This window comes from Archocentrus centrarchus, chromosome 6 (assembly GCF_007364275.1).
Source record: "Archocentrus centrarchus isolate MPI-CPG fArcCen1 chromosome 6, fArcCen1, whole genome shotgun sequence".
Classification (NCBI taxonomy): Eukaryota; Metazoa; Chordata; class Actinopteri; order Cichliformes; family Cichlidae; genus Archocentrus; species Archocentrus centrarchus.
The window spans coordinates 24051226-24067756 of NC_044351.1; the positions used below are offsets into that span (position 1 = coordinate 24051226).

A 16531-nucleotide genomic window follows, 5' to 3' on the forward strand; every position below is an offset into this window, starting at 1 on the left:
GGTACCTGTTTTCTTTCAGCCTAGCATTGGAGTAATGGTCAGGAACCATGGTTTATGATGTAACCCTCTGCTCAAGTTACACATGGGCCTTGATGGGATTTGACTCGGTGTTATCAAAGACAACACAAAAACAAGAAGTGCAAGTCTAGATGACTGAGGTGACTCTTGAATGCAAGGGCTTCTTTGTATAAAGAGGTGCCCTTTCAGTATAAAAACCTGTATGAAGGCATAAACTGACATCTACTTATTGATAGAGGTAAGATACAATCCTACATTTCCTATATTTCCAGGTTACGCTTGTCTGTGTCAAGAAGCAGTGCTCATATCTCTGTTTACTCTGTACACACTGCATCCAGGACCAATTATCTGCTTTACATTTAGTCAAAGTAACCTGTTTGGAGTAAATACACTTCATGCAGGAGGAAATATCAGATGTATGTGGGAAGGAGATGACTGGGATACACAGGAGAAGGAAGCTACTTTAACCTCATTACTATCAGACGAAACATGGAACAGAACCAGGACCTGGGACTACCTAATGTGCATTCAAAACCACAAATGGAGTCCAGAGCTGATCTTAATGGGGAAGATATGGAAGATGCTTCTAGTGGAACAAGTGAAAGCAAAGAGCAGCAAGGCAAGGGCAGTCCAAACCTGCTACTGATGCTACAGGCAGCAGAGAGGAGGAGGACTCAGCAGCCCCGGGACAGAGATGGGCTACAGGTATCTGAAGTTGGGGCAAGAGGACAGCTTACTGAAGCTCTGAAGACTAATATGGTGAGCAGTGACAGTGCTTTCACTATGTCAGTTTAACCAAGTATGTTAAAGCCCATACACCTGTAATTGCACTCCACAGGAAGCATGAATGCGCATCTACTCAGGGTGTTAATGATTTTGAGTCGTAATGTGAGTGCTCCATGAATGTTTGACCAGTACAATCATACAAATGATGCACTTGCTTTGCCTTCCTGAAAAGATAGGACAAAGTTTTAAGCCTTTTCAGGGCTGTTAGGGAGTACAATTGCAAATGAAAGCAAGACATCTGACAAGCTCACTCACATCAATGCAACAGTATAAAATATCTGAACTACTGATATATTCTGTTTTTATGACTGGTATTTTGACGTGTCACCCTTAATATATCTGCCCCTTCTCTGCTCCAGTATGTCTGAATATCTGTGGGAAGTCTGTTGTTTAAAAAAAGACATACCTATTATATATATTGCTCTGAGTGTCAATCAAGCTCCAAAAACACTTAATCCTAAAGTTCCTATCATGCCCTCAGTTTCTAACACAGACTTTCTGTTAGAGATCCTCTGACTTTACAAAGCTGCCCTGGAACCACAGATGATATTTAACACCTGTTTCCACAGGCTCTTGTCCGTCAGTGTAATGCCACCTGAAGAGTCTCTCAGTAACAATGCTGCTTAGTCATTCAGTGGACAGAAAACAATGAATTCATGCTCTGTTATTAGATGAGAAAACTTGAGCTGTCCTCTGTATCCCCTCAGACAAACAGAGTTTTTTTCCTCTTGACTGGTTCATCTATTGCTCATCATTATGTTGCAATAACTGTCATGCAATAAGTGTCGTGAAATAACTGTCACCCCACCACCACCACCACCACTGTCCATTTAATTTTCTTTATATAATTAATATTTATTTATAGTCTCCGTCAACTGAGATCTTCTTTCCTTAGATCTCACTCTTCATCTTTCTAGTATTTGCTTTCTATATTTTCTCAGAAATCCTCATAAAAGCTCCAAAAAGATTGTATTACTCATGCCCACATTCTTTTGTCACCTGTTTGGTGAGGGAGTGGCATAACGCGTCACTCTGTGAACTATAGTGAGCTCAACAGCATCAGCTTGCAGCTCTGCAGGGTTCCTGAGTGTCACTGTGAGAGTGCTGTGCCATCATGAAGAAAACATATAATCTAGTGAATATATCAAAGGCCAAGAATGAGGATCCAGTGCAGTCCATCTGTATCAAGGTATCGCAGCTTTCTTTCTTTTATGCAGGGTAGAGAGTCAGGACTTAATGTGTAATAATGAGCAATACACTTTTAAAGCAAAGTTATACTAGTATTTGTTGACTGTAGTGGCATAGAGGAAATGTAAACAATGATACAAAAGAGGCATTTTTACAAATTAAGACTTAATTCTGAGTTTTCATTGTAGTATATGGACAGTGTTGGTTTGAATTTAAACCTAATTATCATTAAGTTAACCTTCCCACTGCTCCAGGTCAAAGATTAATATCTTTTATGTTAATAATTAACTGGCTGCCTATGTAAGTGGCAGCTATTTTTAGATGGTAGCATTCAAACGATTGTTACTAAAAATAGGTCTCCTGAAACCACATCTTTAAAAAGGCCCTCATGCCTGAAAATACAGTGTTATTTGTGTTTATGGGTGATTCTTTTGAATAAGTTCTGGAGCTGTTTGGCCATAGAATCCCATGCCATGAAGCTCCCAGTGTACAGTTTTCATGCTAATGTTAATGCCAGAGGAGGTCTGGAGTTATTGGTGTTCACTTCCTGTTTTACTCTGCTAGTTGGTTGTCTCCTGTGTCTTGCATTTAGTTTTACTTCTTCCCCTGTGATTGTGTTGAATGTGTCTTGTTTCCTCCCAGCTGTGCTTAATCCTCAGTAGCGTGAGTGTATGTGTAAGGTCTGACATGATGTACATGTGTGCAGTCAACCTGCAACTAAACTCATTGGCAGGAAAGGGAGACCTGATGCTACTGAGGCTCTAAGGGACTGCTTTGAATGCACAGATTGGAATGTGCTGCTGGAAACAAAGGAGAATAGTATGGACATTAACAGACAGGTTGATTGTTCAACTTCTGTAGAGACACAGTCTTACCTAGAAAGACTGTGTGCTCTTTCCACAATAACAAACCCTGGATCACAAGTGACATAAAGGCAATTTTACAGTGAAGAGAGAGGAGTCTTCCTCTTCTGCCATACGGAGAGATACAGGAAATCATTAGTAACCACAGTCATCAGATTTTCAATCCTCATACAAATAGCAAATGAGCTATGACATACGAATATCCTTCTGGGATCTGGAATCTCCTGGGATTCTTTTTATGCTTACACATAGCCCTGTTATTTTTGGTTAAGGCAGAAGGACCCAAATGCAGTATATATATATATATATATATATATATATATATATATATATATATATATATATATATATATATATATATGTGTGTGTGTGTGTGTGTGTGTGTGTGTTGAAGAACTGAAGTTCATAAAATCCAAACAGAATTCACAACAAAGTTCAACAGTTCAAAATCTTCATGAGCTGCAGAACCTCAAATTAACACAAGAACAAACAGACTGCAGATCAAGAGCCACAGTAAACAGACTTGTGACACGGGTTTGACACAGACAACCTGACAAAGGACAAACAAGAGACCATGACTATATAAACATAGAAGGTTACTAAATTGAAGGTTAAACTAGATCAAAAGTAAAACTAAAAACAAGGCACAAGAGTCAAATGAATATCAAAATTGGTTCCACTTTGCAATAATACTACTTACAGCTGATCATGGGATATACAGGAGGGAAGAAATTTCACAAACTGACTTGCTGCAATAGTGACATCCTATTACAGCACCACGCCCAAATTCAGTGAGCTCTTTAATGTTTGTGAAAGGCAGACTGCATGGCTAGGTGCTTAATTTTATACACCTGTGGTAATGGAACTGAAAACACCTGAATTCAGAGATTAAGAGGTGTGGCCCAATACTTTTGTCCGTATACTTCAACCAGATCAGCAAAGAGGACTAATGTTGATTAATGCATGTACGTGAGATCTTTGGGAAACAAAGTATTCAAAGTGAGGCATGTTGGGAAAAAGGGAAATTATGTGGAATGTATTTCACTCATTGATGAATTATAGCTTTGTGGACCTCAGTGTGTCAAAAAAAAAAAATCAAATCTATGCTGACATACCTGGCCTAAAACTATATCAGTGGTTTTCAGTTATTTTTCAAATAATATGAGCCCACTAAAATATTTTTCAAGAAAGTAGACCCAGACCAATGCTTAAATTTTTTTGATATGATACATAAAAGCCATAAACTAGAATCAGTGCTTAAATGATACATTTCAAGTGGTTAAAATCACTAAATCCATGGCAAACCAAAACAATCATGCATGAGACTATAGCTGCTTTGAATTGAGATTTTCTGATAAGTTACACTAAGAAACCTAAACTTGTGCTTCACTAAGAATCGCTGTCAGCAGCAGTGATTAAATGCATATTTTTTTCATTGCTCTGTTTTGATCAGTCATTGTTTGCTCAGTAAAATCACTCTTCACAAATATTTGCCAATCATGCCCCTTATGTTGCTTTCAGCTGTACAGCTGCTGTGTTTCAACCACCAATGTAGTTTCTTGCTTTTTCTCTGTTATTTAGTGAAAGTGGCTTCTTGCTTACAGCGAACTGTGTTTCTTGCTTTCTTCTTTTGTGAGGTTTTAGAGCAGCTGAGGAGTCACAACAGCCAATGACTGCATTGAAACAAGTTAGTCAAACAAGTTAGTTCCAGAATGCAATCTGATAACATCTTAAATTAGACCGCCCCTATATGTCAAACTCTGTTTGTAACTGAAGCTTTTTGTCAAAATTTTGTGGTCATTATTTAAAAAGTCCCTCCAGAATCAAAGAATATATTGTGCTATATACTGTAGTGCTTCTTGTGAATACACTGACCGTTAGAACTTATAAAGTGCCCTTTCAACTAAATGCATCTGTCTATTTTAGCAATTTCACCAATGTGCATACTTGTATAAGAGTAAAAAAATCCTCTGATCTCCTTAAACCTGCAACCGTAAAACTTCAAACGCTCAATGCAAATGCTTTGTTTATGGAAGCTGAGCTCAGCATGTGGGTGTGTTGGTCTTGGTGGGTGTGCACACATGTCTGCACACGTGGGTAAAAGAAAGAACAAAAGCGGGGGAAAAAAAAAAAACACCAACCAAAGAAAAGCTGAAGACAGGTGGTGAGCCTTCAGTAAGGCTGAGCTGTAGGTCCAGAGTCTGTGCATGCAGCCAGGGGGCAAACATGGCCAAGTGGGATTCCTGTGGCAGCAGCCCAGCGTTCAAAGAGCCACACTGGATGGTGAGATTGCAACAGATAGAGAGATACAGTAAAAGCTGGTGTTTATGAGCAAATTCATGACTGTCACATCTGTCTGCCTCAAAAACTTTGTTTGTGACCTGTTAAGAGGTAAAACTAAAATATTTGGCATCAGTGTCTTTTTGAGCCTGTTTGTGATTTATTTTTATGGTTTTCAGCAAATACAGTTCACTGACCAGAAGCAAGAATACAACAAACCTCCCACGAAGACTGTTCGGTCCATGTCTCAGTCATCTACAGATAGCTTCACTTCAGGTATGGAAACATGAAAACAGACACACTCTTAAGTCTAATCACATGTCTCTGATATATAAACTGAGCTGTTTTTGATCCCAGCATCACAAACTGAGGATTAGCCACGCAGGCTAAACTTTAATTAAAGGGAAAAGTCTTCTGGAGAATTAGGCCTCATTAATTTGGTCCTAATCCTCTTCATGAGCCTTTCTCAAACATGTCAGTCACTGCCAGAGTATATGCAGACTTCAAAGAGCTCAGAGAAAAGACTCACCTAGCTATCAAAAAAATGAAGGCTGGAAAACTTGAGCCAAAGAGTCATGTGTCTCTGTAATGCGCCTTCATACGTAAGCCATCAGATTGTTCTCATACACAGTCTAAATGATGTGTTGCAGTGCACAGTGACAGCTCTGAGGATGAGTCTTCTCCCAGAGACAAGCATCAGAAGTCCGCCAAAGGCCTGTCTGACTTCTGCATCAAAAACATCAATCAGGCTGATTTTGGACGCAAAGAAATAGAAATGGCAGAACAAGGTACGCAAATACAGCCTTCAAACCACAGTTTATGCAGAAGTTACAATATAAAAACAAAAGTAATATTATTACCCATCTAGAAAGGCTCTGAGTAATGCACAAGAGGTGGGATCTAAACATATCCTCATTTTGTGTCTTGGTTCTCATCTGTGATATTTAGAAATGCCAGCTCTGATGAACCTGAGGAAAAGGGCAGGTGGGGAGAAACCACTGGCTGGAGCCAAAGTAGTGGGCTGCACGCACATAACTGCACAGACAGCAGTCAGTTCAACACACACACACACACACACACACACACACACACACACACACACACACACACACACACACACACACACACACACACACACACACACACACACACACACAGCTATCAAATAAAGAAACAAGCACCTACACTTTTCCTGAGTACCACAGACCGACAGATCTGGTTTGTTTCTTTTAATAAACTATCTTAGCACCTAAATGTACGTAATGTATATTGCATATTATGAATCATACAAATCTGCATTCAAACATTATAAATTTAAGCTACTTCAGTGTGTAGAAATGGCCTCTGTGTGTTTCTGGTTTCCTGCAGGTGCTAATTGAGACTCTGGCTGCATTGGGGGCTCAGTGTCACTGGGCGGCCTGTAACATCTTCTCAACTCAGAATGCCGTGGCTGCTGCTCTGGTTAAAGCAGGTACACCTGTGCACCAGCTCCTCCACCTGATTTCTCAAGTTTTATTGCTCCTTCTTCTTTCTTTTTTGACCATCACACACTCTTCATGCCACCTCCTGTCTCAGGCATCTCAGTGTTTGCGTGGAGAGGAGAATCAGAGGATGAGTTCTGGTGGTGCATTGACCAATGTGTCGCCGCTGAGACCTGGCAGCCCAATATCGTATGCTGATCAACTCCTCTTGTGTGTCACATAATTCCCTGGGCGTGCAGATCAAAACAGCACAGCTCTTTAAAAGTGAAATTTAGTTGAATGTTACGTTTAATGTGTCTTTTTTTTCTCTAAGTGGATCTATTATGCACGTTTTAAACTCATTTTAAACACATTTAGAGTTTCTTTAATATTTTAAATGTGTTTAGTGTTTGGTGAACTGTGCGTGTTTCACAGGCACGTCTATAAATGAGTCCCTGAAGGTGCCTCTAGCTTGTTATTCTCACTCTTATCAGATCCTGGATGACGGAGGTGACCTGACCCACTGGATCTATAACAAGTACCCAGACCTGTTTAAGAAGCTCAAAGGCGTTGTGGAGGAAAGTGTTACAGGCGTCTACCGGTTAGCATAAACACAAAGCTTGAATGATGTTACTTTAAGTTTACAAAGTCAATCTGCAGCTCACGCATTTGTTTCCGTTTCAGGTTGTACCAGCTGTCAAAGGCAGGCAGATTGTCTGTTCCTGCCATGAATGTCAATGACTCTGTGACCAAGCAAAAGTTTGACAACCTCTACTTTTGCAAGGAGTCCATACTGGAAGGGTAACTATTCCTGTTGTGACTGTAAACAGGTAAGAACACCAGCATAGCAGTAACCTGACCATGCTCAACTCTACTTCCAGACTGAAGCGAACCACTGACATCATGTTTGGAGGAAGACATGTGTTGGTGTGCGGATATGGTGAGGTTAGTGTGATATAAAGCATGTATCCTGTCATGTCCTGGGCCGTTGGCCCAGCGTTTTGTGTTAATAGTTTATTTCCTGAGTTTGTCCTCCCTGTATGTTTGTCATGTTCCCAGTGTTGTGACTTGTCTGCGTGTTCCTTGGTTTATCACTTCCTGTTTTATTTTGCCAATGTGATTTCCTTGTGCTTTGTGTTTAGCTTTGCTTCCCCTGTGTAATTAGTTTCATTTGCCTCACCTGTTGTTCCCTGCTGTTTCCTCTTGCCCTGATTACCCAGTGTGTATTTAAGCCCTCAGTTTTCATTTGTTCTCTGTCGCGTCGTTGATGTTTTGTGCCCGCATGTTCCTGTGTTCCCTGTGCCTGCCCTTCGTCTCCCTGTGCCTCCCTTCCAAGGTTTTTGTATTTGTGTTTCCCCGTTGAAATAAATCCCTTTTTTAGTTATGTTTGCTTCTGGAGTCCTTCATGTGAGTCCTTCCTCGTCCGTTTCCTCCCCGGCCATGACAGAACGACGCGACCATTACAAAACCCCCTCCGGCTCCAATTTTTTCGACGGCACTCGTCTAGCGCTGGGGGGCCCGGCGTCTTTGAACAGTCCCCGTCATCGTCACTCACCTGCCTCCCCTTTCGCTGATCCCTCCCTTCCTCGGCAGCCGCGGAGGAGAGGGAGTTCCCGGCAGCAACGGCGGAAGGCACCCCGAGACCCGAGCGGTATAACGCCGCGGACCGCTTCACCACTTCACACCCAATCCTCCGTTTCCGTGAGTAACACTGGCTTCAACGCTACTATGCCTGCGGACAATTATTCCCGTCACCCCCCTGCCTTTCCCCTCCCTGAGGTGGCAAAGCAGACCATTATCTGTTGGGTGGATTCACTGGTTATGGACCTTCTGGCTGACCCATGTGAGCAGGAACAGCAACAGCTCACGGCCCAGCTGCAAGGGCTAGTCGATGATTACCCTTGGTTATTTGGCTCTCTGCATGGGTTAGTGCAGGATTTCTTAACCTCCACCCTTCACCTACAGCAGTCCCCAGTGTCAGCTCATTCTCAGTCCCCAGTGTCAGCGCATTCTCAGTGCCCGGTGTCAGCTGTGTCTCAGTCTCCCCAGTCAGCTGTGCCTCAGGCTGCTTCCACGCAGTCAGCTCCTCTCCCTAGCTCGCAGTCAGTCTCCTCGCAGTCAGTCTCCTCGCAGTCAGTCTCCTCGCAGTCAGTCTCCTCGCAGTCAGTCTCCTCGCAGTCAGTCTCCTCGCAGTCAGTCTCCTCGCAGTCAGTCTCCTCGCAGTCAGTCTCCTCGCAGTCAGTCTCCTCGCAGTCAGTCTCCTCGCAGTCAGTCTCCTCGCAGTCAGCTCTAACGCCCTTAGCTCCTGCTCTCTCTAGCTCGCAGTCTGCTCTTTCTGTCTCCCGGCCTGCTTCCACGCGGCCAGTTTTGACGTACTCAGGCCCCTCTAGCCTTCAGTCGGTTTCCCTAATGTCTGTTCACCCTAGCACTCTGTCAGTTCCTCCAGTGTCAGCTCCTCCTCAGTCGCAGTGTTCCCAGTCAGCTGTAGCTCCAGCTCCTCCTCAGTCGCAGTGTTCCCAGTCAGCTGTAGCACCAGCTCCTCCTCAGTCGCAGTGTTCCCAGTCAGCTGTAGCTCCAGCTCCTCCTCAGTCGCAGTGTTCCCAGTCAGCTGTAGCTCCAGCTCCTCCTCAGTCGCAGTGTTCCCAGTCAGCTGTAGCTCCAGCTCCTCCTCAGTCGCAGTGTTCCCAGTCAGCTGTAGCTCCAGCTCCTCCTCAGTCGCAGTGTTCCCAGTCAGCTGTAGCTCCAGCTCCTCCTCAGTCGCAGTGTTCCCAGTCAGCTGTAGCTCCAGCTCCTCCTCAGTCGCAGTGTTCCCAGTCAGCTGTAGCTCCAGCTCCTCCTCAGTCGCAGTCTCAGACCCCTCAGTTAGCTCCAGCTCCCTCTGCTCACCCTGCTCCCGCTCCCTTGGCTCCAGCTCCCCCTGCACCCGTACCTGTTCCGCGGGTGGGGGCAGCCACGGACGGGCTGACCTCTGCACCCGTACCTGTTCCGCGGGTGGGGGCAGCCACGGACGGGCTGACCTCTGCACCCGTACCTGTTCCGCGGGTGGGGGCAGCCACGGACGGGCTGACCTCTGCACCCGTACCTGTTCCGCGGGTGGGGGCAGCCACGGACGGGCTGACCTCTGCACCCGTTCCTGTTCCGCGGGTGGGGGCAACCAAGTCCAAGCCTTCGCATCGGTTTTCTGTGTTAGCTGCAGCAGCAGGGTCTCAGTCAGCTCTAGCTCCAGTCGCTCTCCCTCGCCTTCAGTCAGCTCCAGTAACTCTTCCTCGGTCCCCAGTGTCAGCTGTTTCAGTGCCCTCTCAGTCAGTTCCCTCAGCCCCTGTCTTAGTTCCTTCGGTTTTGGTCCCAGTTCCCTCAGCTCCTGCTCCTTCTGTAGCTCCAGTAGTGTCAGCTCCCTCTCAGGCCCCAGTGTCAGCGAGCTCTCGGTCTGTCTCCACGCAGCCAGATCTCCCTAGCTCTCGGTCTGTCTCCACGCAGCCAGATCTCCCTAGCTCTCGGTCTGTTCCACGCAGCCAGTTCTCCCTAGCTCTCGGTCTGTTTCCACGCAGCCAGATCTCCCTAGCTCTCGGTCTGTTTCCACGCAGCCAGATCTCCCTAGCTCTCGGTCTGTTTCCACGCAGCCAGATCTCCCTAGCTCTCGGTCTGTTTCCACGCAGCCAGATCTCCCTAGCTCTCGGTCTGTTTCCACGCAGCCAGATCTCCCTAGCTCTCGGTCTGTTTCCACGCAGCCAGATCTCCCTAGCTCACAGCCCGCTCTCTCTGGCTCCCGGCCTGCTTCCACGCAGCCAGTCGTCTCCCGGCCTGCTTCCACGCAGCCAGTCGTCTCCCGGCCTGCTTCCACGCAGCCAGTCGTCTCCCGGCCTGCTTCCACGCAGCCAGTCGTCTCCCGGCCTGCTTCCACGCAGCCAGTCGTCTCCCGGCCTGCTTCCACGCAGCCAGTCGTCTCCCGGCCTGCTTCCACGCAGCCAGTCGTCTCCCGGCCTGCTTCCACGCAGTCCCCTGCACCTCTGCTATTCCTCGAGCAGCCCCTGCTGCTCAATAAAGCAGCAGTGTGCCCTGTTCCGCGGTCCCAGCCTACGCATCCGGTGCCTCACTATGTAGGCCCCGTTCAGCCCATGGGCTCAGCTCACTCCAAGCCGATGGGGGTCTCCGCTCAGTCCGAGCACTCCGCACCAGAGGGCCCCGCTCAGTCCGAGCCGATGGGGGTCTCCGCTCAGTCCGAGCCAGGGGGTCCCGCTCAGTCCGAGCCGATGGGGGTCTCCGCTCAGTCCGAGCGCTCCGCGCCAGAGGGTCCCGCTCAGTCCGAGCGCTCCGCGCCAGAGGGTCCCGCTCAGTCCGAGCCGATGGGGGTCTCCGCTCAGTCCGAGCGCTCCGCGCCAGAGGGTCCCGCTCAGTCCGAGCCGATGGGGGTCTCCGCTCAGTCCGAGCCAGGGGGTCCCGCTCAGTCCGAGCACTCCGCGCCAGAGGGTCCCGCTCAGTCCGAGCCGATGGGGGTCTCCGCTCAGTCCGAGCGCTCCGCGCACGAGGGTCCCGCTCAGTCCGAGCCGATGGGGGTCTCCGCTCAGTCCGAGCGCTCCGAGCCAGGGGGTCCCGCTCAGTCCGAGCCGGTGGGGGTCTCTGCTCAGTCCGAGCGCTCCACGTCACCCGAGGGTTCCCCACCAGAGCCCGGGGTCGCCCTTCTCCGCCGCCGCATGCCCCGCGGTCGGCCTCCAGTGACTCCTCCTCGTCGTCGCCGCCGCCGCTGGGAGCGCGGTCGGCCTCCAGTGACTCCTCCTCGTCGTCGCCGCCGCCGCTGGGAGCGCGGTCGGCCTCCAGTGACTCCTCCTCGTCGTCGCCGCCGCCGCTGGGAGCGCGGTCGGCCTCCAGTGACTCCTCCTCGTCGTCGCCGCCGCCGCTGGGAGCGCGGTCGGCCTCCAGTGACTCCTCCTCGTCGTCGCCGCCGCCGCTGGGAGCGCGGTCGGCCTCCAGTGACTCCTCGTCCTCGTCGCCGCCGCCGCTGGGAGCGCGGTCGGCCTCCAGTGACTCCTCGTCCTCGTCGCCGCCGCCGCTGGGAGCGCGGTCGGCCTCCAGTGATTCCTTCTCGTCCTCGTCGCCGCCGCCGCTGGGAGCGCGGTCGGCCTCCAGTGATTCCTTCTCGTCCTCGTCGCCGCCGCCGCTGGGAGCGCGGTCGGCCTCCAGTGATTCCTTCTCGTCCTCGTCGCCGCCGCCGCTGGGAGCGCGGTCGGCCTCCCTCGTTGGGATTTTGCTTTGTGGCCCCTTGGCCTCTGCGGCCTCCTGAACTGTGTGTTTTTTGTTTTTGGATTTCCCACTGACTCCCCTGAACTGTGGACTGTTTTTTCCCCTGCTGTTTTTTGTTTTGTCATAGCTCCTGGACTGTTCCTTGTTTCGACCCCCTGTTTTGGACATTGGAGCTCTCCGGCCTTGTGCCGTCGCTTTATTTTCATCCGGTTGTTTTTTGTTTTCTCATCCCCATGTTTTGCTCTGGTTTTTGGACTGTTATTCAGCTTGTGCCGTTGCTTTTCTTTGTTCTGTTCCTTTTGCTTATTGTTTTTTGCCCCTGTGCTCTACCCTTGCTCCAGTGCTTCCTTGTGTTTTTGGGTTTTGTTCCTGACTTTGTTTGCTCCCTGTCTGTTTTTGTTTCGGGCCCTCCTTCCTGGTCCCCCGCCTCCCGCCCTTGTCTGGTTTTGTTTCTGGTTTTGGCCGTCGGGAGCCGGCCTTTGAGGGGGGGGGTACTGTCATGTCCTGGGCCGTTGGCCCAGCGTTTTGTGTTAATAGTTTATTTCCTGAGTTTGTCCTCCCTGTATGTTTGTCATGTTCCCAGTGTTGTGACTTGTCTGCGTGTTCCTTGGTTTATCACTTCCTGTTTTATTTTGCCAATGTGATTTCCTTGTGCTTTGTGTTTAGCTTTGCTTCCCCTGTGTAATTAGTTTCATTTGCCTCACCTGTTGTTCCCTGCTGTTTCCTCTTGCCCTGATTACCCAGTGTGTATTTAAGCCCTCAGTTTTCATTTGTTCTCTGTCGCGTCGTTGATGTTTTGTGCCCGCATGTTCCTGTGTTCCCTGTGCCTGCCCTTCGTCTCCCTGTGCCTCCCTTCCAAGGTTTTTGTATTTGTGTTTCCCCGTTGAAATAAATCCCTTTTTTAGTTATGTTTGCTTCTGGAGTCCTTCATGTGAGTCCTTCCTCGTCCGTTTCCTCCCCGGCCATGACATATCCCATGGAATAGCTCACATTTAAGCTACTCTGCCAGACTATGTTGTATTTCTTTTTTCTTTTTTGTTTTGTTGCAGGTTGGAAAAGGCTGCTGTGCTGCCCTAAAAGCACTGGGTGCTGTAGTATATGTCACAGAAGTGGATCCTATCTGTGCCCTTCAGGCCTGGTATGAATAGAAGAAGCTTTTATCAACCAAGATGTGAAGTGTTCCCTCCTCTTAAAACCACACCATGAAAAAACACGATGAAATACTGTTTTAACCCTGTCCTCTTATCCTCTCCTCCACTCAGTATGGATGGCTTCAGAGTAATTAAAATGAGTGACATACTCAGACAGGTAGACGTGGTCATCACCTGCACAGGTGACTGCTGTCATCCTGTAATTAATAAATATATTAGAAAATAGATTTTAATACTTATTTTTCATCTGTTTTTATTTTATTCACTGCTTCTCTGCAGGCAATAAAAATGTTGTTATGAGAGAACATCTGGACAAAATGAAGAGCGGCTGCATAGTCTGCAACATGGGACACTCCACCAGTGAGATAGACATGGTAAAGACAGAGTTTGTGTGTGCAAAGACCTCTTTATGTGAATGATTTGGTGTTAAACTATAGATTCCTGTGTCTCAGGCAGGTCTGCGGACTTCAGATCTGAAGTGGGTGCATGTGAGGCCTCAGGTGGATCATGTCATCTGGCCTGATGGCAAGAGAATTGTCTTGCTGGCAGAGGTGAGGACAGTTGTGTTATTAAGTGTTTATTGAGGAGGAAACATTTGAGTAATATTTGTTTGCAGTGTATGTGACTATACTAGGCAAAGAGGTTATAGTGGATAAAAAGAAGGAAGAGGAAGGGTGCATGTTAGGAAAGAAAAATTAAACCAGGAAGGTATGCAAGGCAGGGAGGCATTTATAGACAGTCATTGAGGCTTGATTGAGATTTGGTCTTTCTCGTGAACTTCAGCTTATTTCTTCACTAACGAGGCTCAAATCTTGTAAGAACTTGAAATGTGTGACCTTGAAGTCCACTGCTTATTTAGCAAGAGAAAAACGCACTCTTCTGGATGTATTGTAGGGAGAGATGGATGAATGTGAGGGATTTTGTGGTAAAAATCCAAAGAAAGGCAGCAAATATAATGACCATGTGTGTATCTTCCAACTCAAAATAATCACACAATACAGCACAGGATCTAGGGGTTCATACTACACTAATTATTACATTAGCCTGTTTATTACATACAAACCACAGTTCAATTGACATGAAATATTATTTCAAGTGCTTGTAATCATAGCCGCTCTTACGTGATTTATTTTCATTTAGTATTGACTTTTCTCTCAGGGTCGCTTGCTGAATCTGAGCTGCTCCACTGTGCCCTCATTTGTCCTCTCCATCACAGCTGCTACTCAGGTAGGAAAACAGAATGACAAAGTTGTTATTCTTTTCTAAATGCATCACAGCAGCTCTGTCAGTTCTTAAGCTACTCACAGTCACTTGCAGTTAATGTTCACTGATATGTTTCAGGCCATGGCTCTCATAGAGCTGTACAATGCCCCAGAAGGACGATACAAAAAGGATGTCTACCTGCTGCCAAAGAAGATGGGCAAGTCCTCAGCTTAAATACACTGAAACAAACATTAAAGGGGACCTATTATGCTTCTCCATATTTTCCTTTATAATATATACTGTTACAATCATTTTAAACATGGTCAAAGATAAAAAAAAAAAAATAATAATAATTCAAAAGCACAGGTTTCAGACTGCCATATGCACTCAGTTTCAAGCTGTTTTTTCCTCATCATGGATGGAACAAGCAGGAATGTAAAGTACAGGTTCCTTTATAATGCTACTACTTTCTACGTCCACTGTATTTTTGATGTAGTTATTGTATTTTGTACTCAGTACTATTTATTATAAAGCTTTAGTTACTATTTTGCAGATGAACTCTGTAGTTTATAAATAATTACAATGATCAGAGCTACAGCATCAATGAATCAATATTTGTGATCCAATAATTAATGTATATAAGTCTAAAAAGTGCCATTCTACATAATGAGTATGTTTACTTTGGATACTTTAAATCTGTTTTTGATTATATATCTTGGGCACTATCAAGCTACTTATATAGGATACATTTTATTTAAATAAAAAGTCTAAATACTTTTTTTCAACTTTGCAAAACAATTATCCAACACAAAATCAAGCCCAAACTCATATGCAGCAATACTTTTCAGCACTTTTTAATAAATCTGTAGTGGGTCTCAATGTACATGAGCCTGAAAATCATCCCCAATGTTTAATACACCATTCTTGATTTTTTTTTTTTTTTCATTAATTATTCTGATTTTCGGTAGCTCCTCATCTTTAAAAATCCAGAAAATGCCCCTGAATGTCACTGAGGAAAGGAAGAGAATGTGGCCTCAAAAAGAGAGGAGCTAAAACAGTTTGTTTCAAACAGCTAATGAACTGAGAGGTATCACTAAGGCCCAATATAAGATAAATGATTATAATTAATACCCGGATGCTACTGAAGGAGAAGGTGAAAAAGAGAAAAATGGGTCCCCTTTAACCTACTTTAACTATTTATTAATATAGTCAAGAACCAAATTAAGACATTATAATGTCTGTATTTTCATATTCTCAGATGAATACGTTGCCAACCTTCACCTGCCATTATTTGACGCACACCTCACAGAGCTGACAGATGATCAGGCCAAGTACATGGGATTCAGCAAGCATGGACCCTTCAAACATAATCATTACAGGCAAAGCCAGACCCTTCTCTCCCTCACACACACACACACACACACACACACACACACACACACACACACACACACACACACACACACACACCCATATTTGTATTATTCTAAAATAAATCTTTCTTTTTTTTCTTTTTTTGAAACAGGTATTGACTTTTTGATCATAAAGCTGAAGGACAGAAGACGTGCTGTTGTTGATTTTATGTTTGAGCACTGACGCCCTCTACAGTCTGAAGCTCACAGAGGACTGTGAGGCGACAGTTGATTAGGCCTGATTTCTCTGTGTATGCACAGCTGTATTCCTGTGTTTTAAGAGTTACTTTTCTATCAGCTGAACAATCCTAAAATTATATTAACTGTTACAGGTTATTAGATGTTTGCACATCTAAAAAAAAATTATTATGTGGTCAATTATTCTATTGCATGGCACTGAACAGAAGTGGCCCTCCAATCTCACTGTACATCCTGTATAATGACAATAAAGGCATTCTATTCTATTCTGTTATTTCTTTGTTGTAACAATGCTTCTTGGCAATAAATCTTGTACTTACTTTCTGTGCTATGTTTATTAAAACACATATATATATATATATATATATATATATATATATATATATATATATATATATATACAATAAAAAGATCAATTTTGCTTTTTCTGCATTTCTGTCTTATAGCTTGAAAATATAACAAAACCAGGAAGGTACAGTTTTTTTTTTTTTTTGTTTGTTTGTTTTGTTTTGTTTTACTTCTAAACTATAGAAAAACTTAAACATTGTTTGACTTTTACTGTATTAGTAGACAGCCTTGTATATTCAGGTTTATTCATGGTTTTCATGGATAAGAATAACCACAACTTTTTCTCATCACTCACAAATAGGAAAGCTGACCAGAGCCAGCTGGTTGGAAGCAGCTCAGCTGCCGCTTGACAAAGACTGTGCATTGGGACTTTTTTCCACTAGGGG

The 16531-nt window shown here is 45.4% G+C and overlaps 1 protein-coding gene across 3 annotated transcripts; it reads left to right on the forward strand.

The window, feature by feature from the left end:
- The first annotated feature begins 457 nt into the window (after positions 1–457).
- Positions 458–16044, forward strand: LOC115782388 (S-adenosylhomocysteine hydrolase-like protein 1). Of its 3 annotated transcripts, none has more exons than XM_030732567.1 (17): positions 458–777; positions 5315–5411; positions 5786–5923; positions 6084–6184; positions 6504–6606; positions 6711–6805; positions 7090–7196; positions 7280–7396; positions 7477–7540; positions 12883–12971; positions 13096–13166; positions 13264–13358; positions 13437–13535; positions 14143–14211; positions 14326–14404; positions 15446–15566; positions 15713–16044. In XM_030732567.1, the coding sequence occupies exons 1-17, from the start codon at positions 508–510 to the stop codon at positions 15717–15719; spliced, it is 1722 nt and encodes a 573-aa protein (XP_030588427.1). In that variant the 5' UTR covers positions 458–507; the 3' UTR covers positions 15720–16044. The 3 variants fall into 3 exon arrangements, with proteins under 3 accessions (XP_030588427.1, XP_030588428.1, XP_030588429.1); XM_030732568.1 differs by lacking the exon at positions 458–777 and adding an exon at positions 1882–1993; XM_030732569.1 differs by lacking the exon at positions 458–777 and adding an exon at positions 5047–5138.
- Positions 16045–16531: the final 487 nt, after the last annotated feature.